The 16,298-nt window shown below is 37.0% G+C and overlaps 1 protein-coding gene across 18 annotated transcripts in view; it reads left to right on the top strand.

The window, feature by feature from the left end:
- The window catches only part of ERC2 (ELKS/RAB6-interacting/CAST family member 2), a 421,439-nt gene that overhangs the window by 9,013 nt on the left and 396,128 nt on the right, over window positions 1–16,298 (top strand). For all 18 annotated transcript variants that reach the window (XR_010368539.1, XR_010368528.1, XR_010368540.1 and 15 more), the window contains one exon: window positions 10,398–11,197. Coding sequence is in view for 2 of the 18 variants with exons in the window: in XM_064432578.1 (XP_064288648.1) it covers window positions 10,541–11,197 (657 nt within the window). In the remaining 16 variants the exon portion in view is untranslated. The remainder of the gene's footprint in view (window positions 1–10,397; window positions 11,198–16,298) is intronic.

The following is a 16,298-nucleotide window of genomic DNA, read 5'->3' as shown; positions in this document are numbered from 1 at the left end:
TAATGGTGTATCAGGTCCCTTGAGGAATATGTTTCTGTGGGAAAAGCTTTCTTAGTTTCTTGATGGAAGAAACTTGTAGTCCAAGCCTTGGCTTTGAGGGTGACTGTGTTAAGGGCTGTGTGTGAAAGTGCCTCCACATCTCCTCAGTGCCTTAAAGGAAGCATTTTTGCTGCTTCCTTTTTTTTTTTTTACTGTTATTTTTTGTTTGAAAGCTGTGTTTAAAATGGCTTTCAAAGGCATCAAGGTGAGTTAGCATTTTCACTTTTCCTAGAGCAATCTGGGAGGAAGGAGAGGCTTTCTGTCCAGTGAGTGAAGGGAACATGATTTTTTTCTTCCGAAGGCTCACTGAGATAAGGTCAGTCCCTGGGGTTTATGGCTGTCCAGCTCAGGTTGAAACTACACCTTTGAAATATGGACAAACCCCATCCTCTGTTTCATGAGCACACCCAGGGTGGGGCAGATCTTCCAGTTAAGAACTGAGAAATTTCTTGGTTAGTGTTCGGGTGCCTTATTATACTCATTATCCTTGCTCTTGTGGTTTGCCAGCATTTGGAGGAGACCCATCTTGCTGCCTCTTATCCTGTGGGTTCTTCAACTCTAATCTACTGCTAGTCAAATTCTGGTGGATGGTAGTGTGAGATCCAGCATCCATTCCAGTCCCTCCTGCTATTCCTTGCCTGCTCTGAAGGCTGTAGAAAGGTGTGGGCCTTATTCTTAGCAGCCAAATACCAAAATAATGCATTCAACCATTTTAGAATGTCAAATATATGTGATACTTAGAGAATTATCTATTCAGCATCTGCTTTTGTATAAGCATGCTCAAGGTGATATTTTTTTCTTTTGCTGTAGAAAAATGATTGTTACTGACCTTTGAAGGATGACTAAGAGAAAAGAGTGGGTTGTTCACCCCTCAAAGAGGGTGAGGTAACCAGCCTGTGTATCGCTTCCAAAGACCACATATGTTCCCCCACCTGTATCTCTTAGGGTGTTTATTCCATTTTTATCTGCTATGATGCATTTGTTATCATCTGTTTAATTTTGTTTTTAATGCCTGGGAGATGTATATGGAGGATCTTAGATCCACCTAGGAAGTATTACTCTGATGCTGATTTTTTTAAAAAAATTATTATGTGACCCCCTCTCATCTGTGATATTTTATTTGTTTGGTTTAGGATTGTGTTAATATATTTTTGTGATTTAAGTCTTAATTTTTGAATGATCTCATATGTACTTAGCAATGTGAGCTTATGTTTTGTAACACTAACAAAGTTAAGTTAAAAGGGTAAGAGTTATTTGAATGTAGAATGACTTTGTAATTTCTTTTTCAGGGTCATAGTTGAAACTAAATTCTCAAAATGAACTGTGTATCTCAGTGATTCTTTGACATTAAGAAAATAAAAAGGCATATCAGCAAACATCAGTTAAATGTTGTTCTGGAGTGTTTTTGTTTTATTCCCTTTTTAAAGAACCAAAGTATTTTATAGAAAGAAACCATCTCTTAAAGTCTTTCTGAAATTAAGTGAAATAGACTTATGTTGACTTGTTACTGCTTGTACGTAAGATGCAGAAAAACCCTCATCCTGTTTCCTTGGAAAGCAGCACTTGACTACTTGTGGAGGTCCAAGGACTTTTCTAGCATGGATATCCAATGTTTGTATGAGAAAATGTGGGTGTTTGATGAATTAGCATTGTGGATTTTGTTGTTGCTTTCTTAGCAGTTGATTTCAGGGATTTTTATGATTAATTTAGTGATGGTGGCTTTTAGATTTCCAGCTTTGGAGTATCTTAAGTAGCCAGGTTTTGTTTCAGGGTAATGGCAGCAACTAGGAACCACATCTCCTTTCAGGGACAGTCTGTCAGGTGCTGAGCTCTGCCAAAAGGGAGAGGAGGAGCAAAGATGTTTTAGCTCTTCTCTGGGTAGGGCTCCATTACTGCTACACCATTTCTATTTACAGAACTTGGAATTCCTTCATGACTTTGCAATGGGCAGGTGCTGTTCCTTTACATGAAAATGAGAATAATGGGAGGGAGATGTGTAGAGTTGGAATTTCTGAAGAAAGAACAATGTGTCTAAGAATTTGAGGTGTATGTCAGTTTCAAGTTGTGATTGGATATGTGTGGGAGTCTTTAACATTTTGGATGTTTAGCAAAGCTGGAGCTTTTCTGTGAAATTTTAAGATTAGGCTTTTTGAAAGGTGATACTTGCTCTCTAGATGATCTTAAAAACTCATTCTAAGACAGTCTTGCAGACTGGCATTCACTGGAAATGTTTCGGACTAGTTACCATGGGGCTTCTTTAATGATCAATGTACTTTTTATTTAGTTAAATACCTCACGTGCAGCAAATACTTTTTTTTTTTAAATACTTCCCACTGTTTGTCCTGATCATTATCCTATTCTTCTAACTGAAGTCACAGCACAGATGTAGAATTTAGCAGCTAAATTCTACAAAAATTGAAAGGTTTTCAAAGTGATTTAAGTCTAAACTCTCAATGTGTGAGGAATTGGGACATTGAATGGCGTAAAAGGTTTGATGTGTGTGTATGTATAAATATATATTGTATATGTTTGTGTGGAAATGATGTGTTGTAGTTTCAGGAAGCACTGTGGAGTTGCCTCATGGAGGTTTAATATGCCTGTACTTGTGGTTACACTGCTTGGTGTGTTTGCATTGTTTCATTGCAGGACTTGGAGGCCATAGTACTTGAATTCTCAGGAACTGATTTTTCTTTGTCAAACATGAGTTGAGTCCTGTTAGAGTTTTTGCTGCTGCCCCTTCAGTTTTCATTGTTATCTAAACACTTTTCACGGTCAGTAAAATTAATTTACTGGTAATCTGCTTAGATGTATATTTCATCATCTCTTGGCACATGCAGTGTCTGAATTATTTAATTACTTTATAAAACAGCACAGGTCTGTGTTATTTCTGTGACGGTGAGGATTTTGACTTAAACAGTTTTCTGTAGTGCATTCTTTTCCTCAAAATATATTGCTGGAATACAGTTCTTACCTCTTATGTTCTTTGGACAATTCAGATTAGTGGACAGATATGACCTGGTAAATAAAGCGCAATTCTTTTTGTTTACCTATGTCCAAAATAGTGGAAGAAATGGGTACTCTCAGGGGCTTCTCTGGAAGACAGTTTGCTGTGTACAGCAAGTTTATTTTTGATGGCTGAGTCTTGGCAGTCAGGATGTACCTCAGCTTTCATTTATAGACCTCATTTGAAATCTGCTCAAGCCATTTGTTTTTCCTTAAGGAAACAGTTACAATAACATCTGTCATCAACTTCAAATGTTAAGTCAGATGCCTGTGAGGACTTCTAAATTGCACTTGTGAGCTGGTGTGATTGTGCTTAGCTGAGTGTGAGCCCAAAGGGGGCAGATTGGGCTGTGCTGTGAAATGATGAGCCACCAAGTGCTTGGGGAATTCTTCAACTCTTTTGGTGAATAAATAAATAAATAAAAAGGCAATTCCTGAAGTGCAATGTCTTCTAATGGTTCCAGGATGCTGATTCTATGATGAATTGAAAGCTAATCTGCTAAATCACTTGCACTGCTTACAGAGCCTGTAAGTTCCTTGGACAGCTTTGATCTGACGTGGCTGAAGCACAGCCAGTTTTTCTTTGGCATGGTACTGAAACGTGCATGCTCTTCTATCTGGGCAAAGACAACAGAGGAGAGATGTTCTACAGGTTTTTACATTGTGATGGTTTCAAAGCATGCTGAATGCACAAATATGCTTCTTGTTTTGCAGTTTGAGTAGGTATATTGCTATTCTAGAAGCAAATAAATGTAAACTGCAGAATGGATATTTAGGCTTGCTAAATATCCCAGTATTTAAGTATTCTAAATAGGCTGCATACGTAGTCTTAATAGCTGATCCTGTGACTATTTTGTTGCCTTTTTACAGAGAATGGAAGCTTTGTAGCAAAAAAAGAAAAATACAGCTTTATCTTGCAAAGTGTGTAAGCCTGTGTTTAGTAACATTCATGGGAGTAGCCTTATTGAATTAAATTGCAAGTACTCCACTGTGTGGGAGTATCTCTGTTGGTTTCTAAACCATTAAGAGTTATAAATGCATCTTAAAATTAAAAGTATGACATAATTGTAAATGACAGACTATTTTAAGCATACTTAATGTGAAAATAAACAAATCTATAGGTCAAACTATAAACTCGGTCAATTTCCTTTTACACTATTTTCAGTTCTTAGGTTATTTTACTAAAAGGAATGTAGTCTTTATATGCAGTTAATATATGTATTACCAGCTGAACAGCCTTTTGTTTGAAAGAATTGATATAAATGCTGACAATATAAGAATGATAGAAAAAGCCTGGTCTTTAAGGTTTTTCCTAAGACACTTTTAGGTTTTCTTACATCGTGCTTATTTTTAAGCTCTACCTTCTCAAAAGATAATTCAGTCTATAACTGTATTTCTGTAAATTATTTAGTCATTAAGTTAGGTAAATGCTGACAAAAGCAAAGCATAACTGTGCTAATAATTAGGCATAACTTTCAAGTAATCCTGAAGAATGTTGGGTACTTTCACATTTTATTATTTTTCTCCAAAGGAGACTATTTTATTAAAAATTCAAGACATATGATTGTTGTTGCTGTTTTTCTTGACTAGTCATTAAATGAAATGTACTGTTTGCCTGATTTATGAAGTGCCTTTGAATAATCCTCCACAAAATACTGGAGTTTGTAAATGCAGGCTTGCGTTGATAAATGAGAATTCTTGTTGAGAAGGGAATAAAAGGCAAGTGAATAACAACTGCAGGATGGAAGGCATGATCAATACAGACTAGGATGCAGAATTCAGAAAACAAGACACCTGCAAGGAATGACATGTTAGGAAATATTTCTCTGGAAAACCAAAAGCTTGCCAGGTTTTTAGAAATCTGTGTGCCCTGGGAAGGTCATTATGGTGTGGGGAAGATGAGAACCAAAAGACTGAGCAGGGACAAGCAGTGTTTTGGAATTTGTGTTTCTATCCCTTGTTGCTTGTGATTCACACCACCCACCCATCAATAAAAAATAGAATCCCAATGTTAGGAGCTGCAGAGAGCAGATGGGCAGCAAAACAATGACACAGTGAGTGTGGGACTGGGAGCTTCAGTCAGTTACAGCTGAGGTGTTTTACCCTGCACCTCTGGAACTCTTCATACCACTGCTGGAGCTTGTGCTTTTTAGTTTAAACAAAGGGTAACACCCTAAACATCCCTGCATTGGGGGGTGGCTGTTAGATGAGGAGGAATGGATAGTGAGAGAGGCTCAGCACTAGAAGGAACTTTTACAGACTGTACGTGGTTGTGTTTGCTCAGATTTGGCTGCCCTATAGCTTTTTATAGTGTGTGTTCTCTGACATAACAATTAAAATTAGATGTGATGGTTCTGCCTTTGCTTGGCTGTAGAAGCATTTTTTTAATGCTCCATTTTTAGGTCTTTAATATTTTACATAACATTAGAAAAGTAAAATGAAACATATGAAAATTCTCACCTTCCTTAGGTATTTTAGAAACCCCAGGAAGACTTGTCACATGCAGGAGTGCGAGAAATAATTGTTTTAATGGAAGTGTTGGAGATAAAATGTTAAGAATTGGAGTTTGAGCAACAGAGACCAACTTAAAAGTTATAAAATAATGGAAGTGTCAACTGATGTAGCTTAAATATTACTTATATTATTTAAAGTCTACTTCTAACTATTATGATGTTTAAAAATTTACAATGTCTCAAACATTGTGATAAAGAGTAAAATGCTTTGAAAGAAATGCACCTTTCTTGAACACTAGGCTTGTTTTAAACCCATGAAACTTTATAAAAAAGTTAAAAATGTATTGTTGACCCTTCACTTAAGTATATTTGAGAGTAATATAATTGACAGTCCTGATAATGGTGTCAGAACTGCTTGCTTTTCAAGATTTTTTTAATACAGCATTTGGAGCAAATATTTCAATTGGTGGAGTTTTCTGATGGCATGACAAGTATTCATTGCTGTCACTGCACCTGACAGCTTTAGAATGCCTGACAACTTTATTTTCCACATATGTCATTAGATGCATATTAAGCAGCCACTCCTACTTTTGCCTTCATATTTTCTGTGTGAAAGGGAAAGGAAAGGCAGGCCTGATGTGAACTGCTCCTGTGAGGTGATAAATGCCAATTCTTCCTTTTAGCACTGATGGGAGTTCAGGGACATGAGCAGCTTGCAAGATTAAAACAGGCTTTGGAACTAACTTTATTTACAAGTACATATGTGTAATTTTTACAACAAGCTACAAGAGGGGATAAATTAATGTCTGTTAACTATTAAAAAGAAATGTAGTGTGCAGACTGTAGTAAAACTTAAATTTACATAAGAAATGCAGATTAAGGACAGTGTAAGCAGCCTAAATGAAAATGTTGCTTTTGAAGTTGGCATATACACTTGTAAGGAATAGTAGAGTAGCAGGAAGAAATGGATTGTTTTCTGTTTTGGTTTAAAAAAAAGAGAAGGGGAGAAGTTACTTGGTCAGCCTGCTAAGCAGGAAAAGAGAGTACTTTTTCCTTTTGTTAGAAACAATGCTGGTATTGTTCTAACACCATATAAAGAGCTTTGTATTTATCTTTTTTTCCTTTCCTTTATTAAAAGAAGGTATGCCAGGCTGTCCACTTAGATTAATGAAGAAAGGAAGGTTACTGTACAACAGATTTGGGTTCTCTGTATCTAGTTCTTATCAGCTTGCTGCCCTTTTTTTTTTTCTTTTACATCAGCACTGATAATAAAGGTGAAGAAAGAGTATTCTCTGCTGTGAGACTGTAGTCTTTCTATGAAAGCAGTAGAAAACCTAGGTAAAACAGAAGACAGTGTTAGAAATATTTCTGACTCTTAGTCACTACTTCTAATATAGATGTGCTCCTCGTCTCCCTGTGTATGGAGATGTTGTGTTTTAAATGAGAGTATTTAAAAGATGTTATCAAAATAAAGAAATCATTGTTTGCTAGGACATGTTTTTGTGGAACAGATTTTTTTTCTGTCAATCTCCTTCCTTTTGTGGTGCCTCCAAGTGCAGTCCTGGCAGAGAAAATACAAACATTGTGTTCTGCATCACCTTTTTTTATTTTCCTATTTTGCTTCTTTTGGTTTATATGTGGGGAGTTGTATAGTACTAAACTGTTTCAGGCAGTTTGGAATCAGATTGATAATTTCTGCACTTAATTGTCACCATATATTCTTTGGGGAGGTTAACTCTAAAGAAGAGGTTTCCTTAGAGCCTTTGGTACTTTTACAAATGTTTGAGCTCTTGGCTCAATGTTAATATTGGCAAGTAGTTGTGCAAAGCTATTAAGTATTTGGCTGATACCCAAACTTCCTGCTGACTAGGTGATTCAGGCCACAGGAGGGGACACTAAAAGCCTAAATCATCCCTCAGCATGTCAGAGTGTGTAACCAGTGAAAATCAGAGCTTACGGGGTACTGTGTATGCAGTGTTTCAAGCAAACTCTGTAATTATGTTAAATGTAGAAGTAAGGATTTGGAAACTAAATTGGGTGAGATCTTCTAGTTGCATCCTTGTTAGAATCCTATGCTCCAGGTTTCTCAAAAATAGCTAAAAAATCACAAATAAAGTGAGTTGTCAGACTTCAGCTATTTGGGTAATGTGAGCCCATGATGTTGCTGTGTGCAGAATGCAGGTTGTCAGGTGGGGCAGGAGTGTGGAGAACGAGGCCAGGTGAAGTTTAACAGGTTGGGGGCATGGATGGGGTCAGGTCTGCTGGGGCTTTCAAGGCTGCTGAGAGCATGGGGCAAAGTGTCTAGTGCCTGCCTTCCTGGCCCCAGCTGAGAATGCATATGCTTAATTTTCTGGATTCTAAAAGGATCCACATGAAATATAGATTTGATTGCAATGCAGAATAATTATTATAATCGTTAATTTTACATCATGTACATTAAAGGCTTTTCTTTAAAATAAAAAAAAAATATTGAGTCAAGCACATGAGTATCTGTTGTTTGTTTTTTTTTTTCCTCGTACTAAGCTGATTTGGAGTTTGAAACTCAACTCCTAGAGGAAGAGGTGTGTAGTGGGTCTGCAGTCTGTCCCTACCAGACTGAGTGAAGCAGGGTGACTTTTTCTCAGAGAAGGCTTTAGGGGGATATGACCTTTGTGACTCCTTTGTCCTGGGTACTGCAACACCTACAGCTTTGGTAAAGAATTATTACTTGAGAGTATTAGTATTCCTTCCTCCCTTTGCAATTAAAATAGCAATGTAAAATAAATTTACCTTTCAAAATAGAACTATTTATATCTCACCTGTCTACTTGAAGTTCAACTGGGATGGCTCTGTCAGCTGGTTCTGTGGGAAGATGGAATTTCTTCTCTTGTTCTCCAGGCAGTAGATGATCATCTGTGTGTCAGTTGTTGAGGTCCTCAGGGTGATAGTGCTTTTTCATGTCTCCAATTCGTGATGTGTTGGGACACACAGTAAATCTTCCTGAAGCTAGGAAGGCTCCATGTAAAAGCAGTAAAGAAAGTGATGTAGGTGCTTTTTCTCCCCTCTTTCATAAAGCAATGGTGTATGGCCTCTACTGTGTCTGAGACTTCCCAGCCATAAAGGAAGGCTCCTTAACAAGTACACATGTTGAAAAAGCATGTTTTTTTGTGTTCTTGCCTTTTTCTGAGGTGTTTGCAGGAAAGCCAGTCTGTATAATTCAGGTTGTGGAAGGTAACAAACTAAAAAATTCTTAGAGTTTCTCCATTTTCATTTGCAAAGTCAGAGTTTTCAGCTCTTGGTCTGTGAGCTGTCCTTAATAGCCTGCTAAAATAAGAAAATCAAGCATATCATCAGTGTGCTTGTGTTTACAACACAGAGGTCTCTGTTTTGATTAGAATACTTCTAGGGGAAAAAAAAAAAAGAAATTGTAAGTGCTGTGGAGGTAATAACACTAGTTGGTGGTGTTTTGCTTCTCTTTTCCTGCTGCTTTCAGAATTTTCCCAAGCTTATGGAAGCTACAATGTTCAATCAGCATTGGAACATTGTTTAAGAAGTTCAGTCAGAAGTTAGCCCTCCTTTTGGATAAGGAATGAGGGTCATTTTTTCAGTACGGCTCAGTGGTAAGCACTGCTGGAGTGCTATGCAAGATAAGTGTTCTCTGATATAATAACTTCCAAAACTTCACACAAGTTGAGAAAAGAAAGACCACAACTAATAAGCTCTAAAAGGCAAAACAAGTGCCTAAAAATACATATCAGAGACATAAACAGAAGTAATTTATTAAGTAATTTATTAGGTAACTGTAAGCAAGAAATGTACTGATTTATCAGACTGAAAAGGAAAAACACCATGGACATAAGATAAAATATTCTGTACCTCTGCTTCTGAGGATCAACAAATTTATACCCAACCTCACCACCTGGCCATGTATCATATCTGCTGTATTTAGAAATATTTTGTGTGCAGTGTAAATTGATACTGGCATTTCCTGCTAGCAGTAGTTTTTTCACCAGACCAGAGTGTAGTGTGTTGTTTTTTTTTTTTTTTTTTTTTTTAATGGGGCTGTTTATTTTGTTTTGTTTGTGCTTTTTTTATTGAGGGAGCAAGAGGGTGGGGTGAATTCTGTCAGTTCCAAAGATTTGTTGTTGCTTTTGCTCAGGATCTGCCAGGAGCCAGTGATCTTCAGCTCTGGTCTCATGCGAGGTTTGTCTATGAAGGTGCTACAGAACTATTTCAGGCAACTACAAAGATACGAGGATGGATTTCTCGGAGGGCTTGCTGAGTTACTTGGCCAGAGGATGGCTGGCACTTGAGAATGAGGATAAGCAGTTTCATTGTCCTGGTCACCATGATGAGAATTTTCTTTTTTTTATTGGTCAATATGTTGAAGTTGAGACAGCAGAAAAGCTGCACAAGTCCTTGTGATGGAATCAGCTGTGGGTCATCCTTGAATGCTGCATGACAGCTGAAAAGAGGGGCAGATTTGGACAGTGATGTTAAAATGCCAAAACTTGAAAAAGTAAAGCAACAAGATTCCTTTATATCTGTGTGCTGTGGGAATGAATTCTGGAGGCTTTAAGAGAGTAGTTCTTTATGCCAATAAAAATATTTTTCTTTATATAAATTTCATATTGTCAGTCATTTAAGTGATAAGGTAAGGTATGGTATTGTATTGGGCCCGTGTTGTGCATTTCAACTTATTTTAACAAGCTTTAGCTTGAAGTTTTCTAGCAAGAAAGAAATGGGGAATTTTATTTTGATTGAAATTAATTTAAAAATGCATTTTTAACTAATCATCCTAAAAATAAAATGTATAGCAGATTTTTTTGTAGTTGTTACTCTGGGAAGTTGGTTTTTCTGATGTATGGTGATTACTTGTAAGTTTATTTTCCAAAATGAAAATTTTATAATTTCTTTTTTCAGGTCTGTCTTGGGTGGTAAACCAGATTTTGCCTACTGGAAGAATGCAGTGAAACTGCCAGTATTTCTAGCCGGAATTATTAATTTAATATTCAACTTTAGTGTTACTAGTTTCTTACTAAATAGTACCTCAAAGTAGAAGAAAAATGTATGGAAGTGCAAGAACAATCAGCAACTTGGAAGGAAGTCCCTCCAGGTCCCCTCGCCTGCCACGGTCCCCTCGCCTGGGCCACAGGAGAACCAGCAGCGGGGGAGGAGGGGGCACAGGGAAGACGTTGTCCATGGAGAACATCCAGTCCCTTAACGCAGCCTATGCAACCTCTGGACCAATGTACCTGAGTGACCACGAGGGTGTAGCTTCTACTACTTTCCCAAAGGGCACAATGACTCTTGGAAGGGCTACAAATCGAGCTGTGTATGGTGGCCGAGTCACAGCCATGGGGAGCAGCCCCAACATCGCTTCTGCTGGACTGTCACACACAGATGTGCTCTCTTACACTGACCAGCACGGAGGGCTGACCACATCCTCACACCACCACCACCACCAGGTTCCTTCCATGCTGAGACAGGTTAGGGATAGCACCATGTTAGATCTGCAGGCTCAGCTTAAGGATCTACAGAGGGAGAATGACCTTCTCAGAAAAGAACTAGACATCAAGGACAGCAAGCTGGGGTCCTCTATGAACAGCATCAAAACTTTCTGGAGTCCTGAGCTAAAGAAAGAGAGAGTATTGAGGAAAGAGGAAGCAGCCAGAATGTCAGTTCTTAAAGAACAGATGAGAGTTTCCCATGAAGAAAATCAGGTAAGTAATTATGAAAGTTTCCTTGTGTTGATTTACAGCCAAGTACTTGATGTTTTGCTTTTGGTACTGTATCCAATGCTGGCACAAGTTTGATATTTGCCACAAGAATTTTATATCTTGGTGTATCTACTTCTGACTACTAAACTGCAGGAAAGCACACTAATAGGAATCCAAATGCAGATTATAATTTCCTTCATGCAGCATCCTTCGCATTTTAGATGGGTAAAATAATTGTTACCCTTTCTCTTATGTTTGAAACTTTCTGGGTGTGGTTTTTTTTGTTTGTTTTCTTTTTTTTTTTTTTTGCAACTGTCTAAATGCTGCCTTGGCAACATTTTCTGAAGAGATAAATGAGCCATTTTTGAAAAAGTGTAAATAAATATCCAGAGGCATATTTTGTTTAAGCTGTGCAGGGAGTTAACAGTTTCAAAGTTAAAAGAAGATAAATCCTCATATTCAGCTTTCTGTACTTCTGCATTACAAAATGAAGTTTTCAGTAACATTTCAGAGAACTGTATTGTAGTAAATGAGTATCTTGTAGATATGTATTTCAAATACTACTATTCACATTGTAAGATTATTTTCCTGAAGTTATAAAAAGAGTCAAATATTTTAGTCAGAATGGTTAAATCTGTGAAGTCAAACTTTGAGGCTTTGCTATATCAAATATACAGATGCATATACAAAGCTATACAAAACAGCAGAAGAGATAGGAAGGAGGAAGGATAATTTTTTTTTCTCCACACACTTTTTGGCTTCTGATCTTATTTTAAAGTTGCTCCTTTTTAAACCATCTGTTAACTTTCCCCAGACAAAAACACAGTCCTGTGTTTCTCTCACTTCCAGATTCCAAATCTAAACTTCTTTGCTGGCAGGCAGCAACAACTGAGATTTTTAATTTACTTCCAAGTTTGTGATCAATTAGAGCTTCTCAGCAAACTTTCCACCTTTAGGCATGTCATGAACCTAAATATCTACAGAGCTGGCAAGTCTGTTACCAGTTACTTCAGTGGGAAACTGGCTGGGTTGTCATCAGGAATTCAGTGCAATGAATTAATTTATTACTTTCTTTTATAACTTTTGTATCCAGACTGACGATAGTAGTTGCTGATTATTTATAGCAGATGCACTAGGATGCTGCTAGAACCAATATTAACAAAAAGATGCATTGTGGAGGTTCTGTTTTTCAAAAACTTTGCTGGTTAGATACTTTAATGGTGGTAGCTGGTGTCACCTCAGGAGGAGAATTATTCTAATAGGCTGTCGTGTATTTCTTATGAAAATGTCACATTAATGTGTTATACTGACATTTGGAATTTGAATCTGGTATTTAGAGACTTTGTCACACACCAATGACAATTCTGTTTTGTATTTTTCCCCCCTAAAATCTAGTTTGCTTATCTTGAAGGAAAGTAAACTAGTAACTCATTTATGAGCTCATTCATGTTGTATCTTTTTGACAAATTCTTACTTTCTTGTAACAGCAAACCTGACAAAAACAATGTGTTTAGCTCTATGTGTATTTTTAACATGAATCCTTCCTCTGTAATACACAAAGATTGGGTAGCTCTATTCCATTGCTAAGTGTCCAAACATTCACAGAAGAGGCCAAGTACAGTGGTATCCCCAGAGATATCATGCTCCTTATGATCCAGCTGCTGGTTTTTTGTGCTTAATAACTCGGAAAACTTTAAATTCAGCCAGTTACTTTTGGATCTGTTTAAAATGCCAGTGCCACAGGCTCTTACAGCCTAACATACCTGTGAGGAACCACTGTTTTAATTTGGTTTTGCACTAGACTTTGGCTGGTTTTGCTAGGATTTCTTGCTCCTTGTACTGAAAGAAGCAATACATAATTAATGTCTGGTGCCAGTCTCAGTGCCACTTAGGGCTTTACAGTGCCATCATCACATCCCTCCCTCAGCTCTTTTCCAGACAGCAGCATCTTACCATGTGTGATAATTCCTTGTGAAACAGTAACATGATGTTTTTCAGACCTGTTAAATGTTTGGGATTTTTTATTTTTTTATTTTTTTTTTTTGGGCAAGGGGACCAAAACATCTTATGTTTTTGATAAGGTGTAAAATGAGTTGTGTTGATGTTGTAGTGCTTGCCCTTTTATTCTGTATATATCTCACAGAAATTCCCAACAATTAGTTTGTGCTTTCCAGTTTTTGATGCCTTTATTTTTGTTGCTACTGAGTACTAAGCTAATATCATAATGGGAATATTTATCATAGCTGAAAAATCCCTCACCATTCATTCTAGCAAGTTTAGGTCCCAGCTTGTTATGCTTGAAGGTAGGATTAGTTTTACTTGTATGCCAGTTTAATCTCCCTGTATTTCATCTGCCTGCCCCTATTTGCTCAGTCTTATAAAATTCTCCTTTGCATTTGGCTTTTGTCTTCACTGCCTTGAATAACCAAACACCATGAGGAAAATTAGTCGTCTTACTGATCACCCTGTTCTTTGGGCTACTCAGGAAGTGTCAGTCAGCACAAACCCCAGCCACAGGTTCCAGCAAAACTCCAGGGACCTTCTGTTGGTTTTAGGAGTCAGCCATGTGTTTCTGCTGTTTCCTCTCTTGTAATCAAATATTTGTGTATAAAAGTACCCATGCTCTTATGTAATTGTTGCTTACTTTTCTTGTAAGCATTTGGAGAGGAGCTTTTCTGAAGGAGAAGCTTTGGAAGCCCAAGCTGGCTGTGTCAGCTTCTTTGTCACTCTTATTCAGGAGGCTATTGATGCTTTCAAACTAATTTAAATTGGAATCATCAAAAAGCTGTGATTTTAAAGAACAAAAAAGGTGACGTGCTCTATCACATCTATCCTAAAAGTGGTCAGTCTGTCCTTGTGTGTCTGAGGTTTACTGGCTTATAAAACTTTCTTAAAAGTTGACTTGTTTCACTCTGAAACATTAAAAAGTGTTTTCACGTTGGTTGCCCAGATCGAAGTGACCCCATCTGGATTTCTGGGTCTCCTAGCAAAGTTTGGGAGCTCCCAGGAGACTGGAAAAGGGCATATCTGCCTGCCAAAAAAATAAGTGAAATGAGAGAATGAGTGAAAGGTATTTAATATTTTTATAGTGGTTTCTGAAAAAAATATTGCAAAACCCAGAGTTATTTGGAAGCTGTATTTTTAAAAATAATCAGCTATTTCTAAATATAGAGAGGGAAAATAAAAAAAAATGCGCTCACCCAATAAGGATTGGTCAAAAATAATGTCAAAGACATCTGCTTTTTCTTGGATGACTGGAAAACACACATTATGCATAATGGAAGAGTAATAGCAACATACTGATGCTAAGAAAACTTTGTCTCAAAAGATTTCCCTTTAGTGAGTTGATGGGAAGCATACGACAGGAAATTGCTACTACATGGAGAAGAACTGGATTGGAAACCTATGTCAAAGTGTAATTATCAGTGATTCTTGGTGAAAATGGAAAGGTTTCCAGTAGGATCTGGTAGGGATCTGTCATGTGCTTGAGGCTTTCATCAGTGTCCTAAAGGATGGATGTATTAGGCATCCAGATAATGGCAAGATTGGGAAGGCTTAAAAACATCCTGGAAAGTAGGATTATAAATTAAAATAAATTTGCCAAAAAAATGAACGAGTTTGAAGTAGTAGGATCTGTTTCAACAGGAAAATTGATAAAATTAAACCTTTTAGAAGCAGGAGGAGATCCATGAGGAAGTTTATGGACAGTAACTTGGACATTCCTGTTTTTCTTTTGAAAGTTGTTATATTTCTGAATGTGTATGCTTTCAGCACCTGTACTTTGATATCACAGCCCACATTTAGTTGGCTTTTTTGGTCTTCATATTCTTTGTGATATTTTCTCACAGCGTAACTGGAATTATTTTATATATGTGTTGGTATATATAGGGGCAGGAAGTACTCTACATGTTAGTAACTATTTAAGTAGTTCTTCATCTTGAAATCATCCATTTACAATGTCTCAAACAGAGATTTTGCTTTTTCCCCCCTAGGTAGATAGTTATTATCTCTAATCTGGCTTGATTAGAAGCGTCTAATCATGTGTAATGTACAGGAGAGTTAGTGTGGAAGGCTTCAGTGGAGAGCAGAAGGCCATGAGGTGGGAAGTGCTGGGAAGACACAAGACATTATTCAGCAATATTCATTTCTAAGGTTGTTGCCTGCCTGTCAAGAGGGAAAACTAATTTATTGGTTTGGATTAGCTGCTTCTAATACAATTCATTAATGTTTATTGGCTGCTGCACTGCTTTTATGACATTGCAAAAACTGAATCACTGGGACTTTTTAAAAAATGCATATTAAGCCCTGTTGCACAAAATAAGGCTCCTTTTACTTAGTGAGAAATATCATCATTTAATGCTACATAATTAATACACAATGGACACTGTGTGTCAAGAACAGTGGCTCTTTTTTAGGCATGGCATGGTTATACTGGAAATAAATGAGTGAGCATGATCATTTTTCCCCATACAAAAAACCAGGTAATTTTAATTGACTTAATGTGTTTTCAAAGAACACATTACGGATTTTGATCTTTTGAAGTTTAGTTCCTATCCTGATACTGCAGGAATTTACTTCTGATTAATGAGATGGAAAGAAGACAAAAAGGATAGTGAGCTGTTCCTCTGAGGCTTTTAGTTCTGAATAAAAAAAAAATTATTGAAATAGTTTCTCCAAGTAACTTTTGTCCATCTGTAGCAATGTGAATAACTCAGATGCTGCAATTAGCAGAATAGAGCTGATAAAATAATCAGTACAGAAGGGAATGTGTATTCATGAATTTAGAACTGTGAGTAGCTGCTAATGTTATTTCACAATGTGCTCTTCATTTTCACATTGATTCATGACAAGTATCTAAATAGAACAATAAGAGAAAATACACTAACAAATATTCTGAAATGGCATTTCCCTTCTCTTTTCTAATTAAACTATGTTCCTAATAAAATATTGATTAGGCTAAAGTGTACATTATTAAAAAAAAATTTAGATATTTTGTTTATGCTCTTTGAAATTGTTGTAGGTTCATTGTAGTGGAATATGCAGGCAGTTGGCAGCACTTGGGTATTTAGAGTGAGTTTTTAGATGGGTATTGCCTTCCTTAATG

The sequence above is a fragment of the Passer domesticus genome, chromosome 9 (genome assembly GCF_036417665.1).
Source record: "Passer domesticus isolate bPasDom1 chromosome 9, bPasDom1.hap1, whole genome shotgun sequence".
Taxonomy (NCBI): domain Eukaryota; kingdom Metazoa; phylum Chordata; class Aves; order Passeriformes; family Passeridae; genus Passer; species Passer domesticus.
Note: the sequence above shows the minus strand (reverse complement) of the source record. Positions and strands in the feature narration are given on the sequence as shown.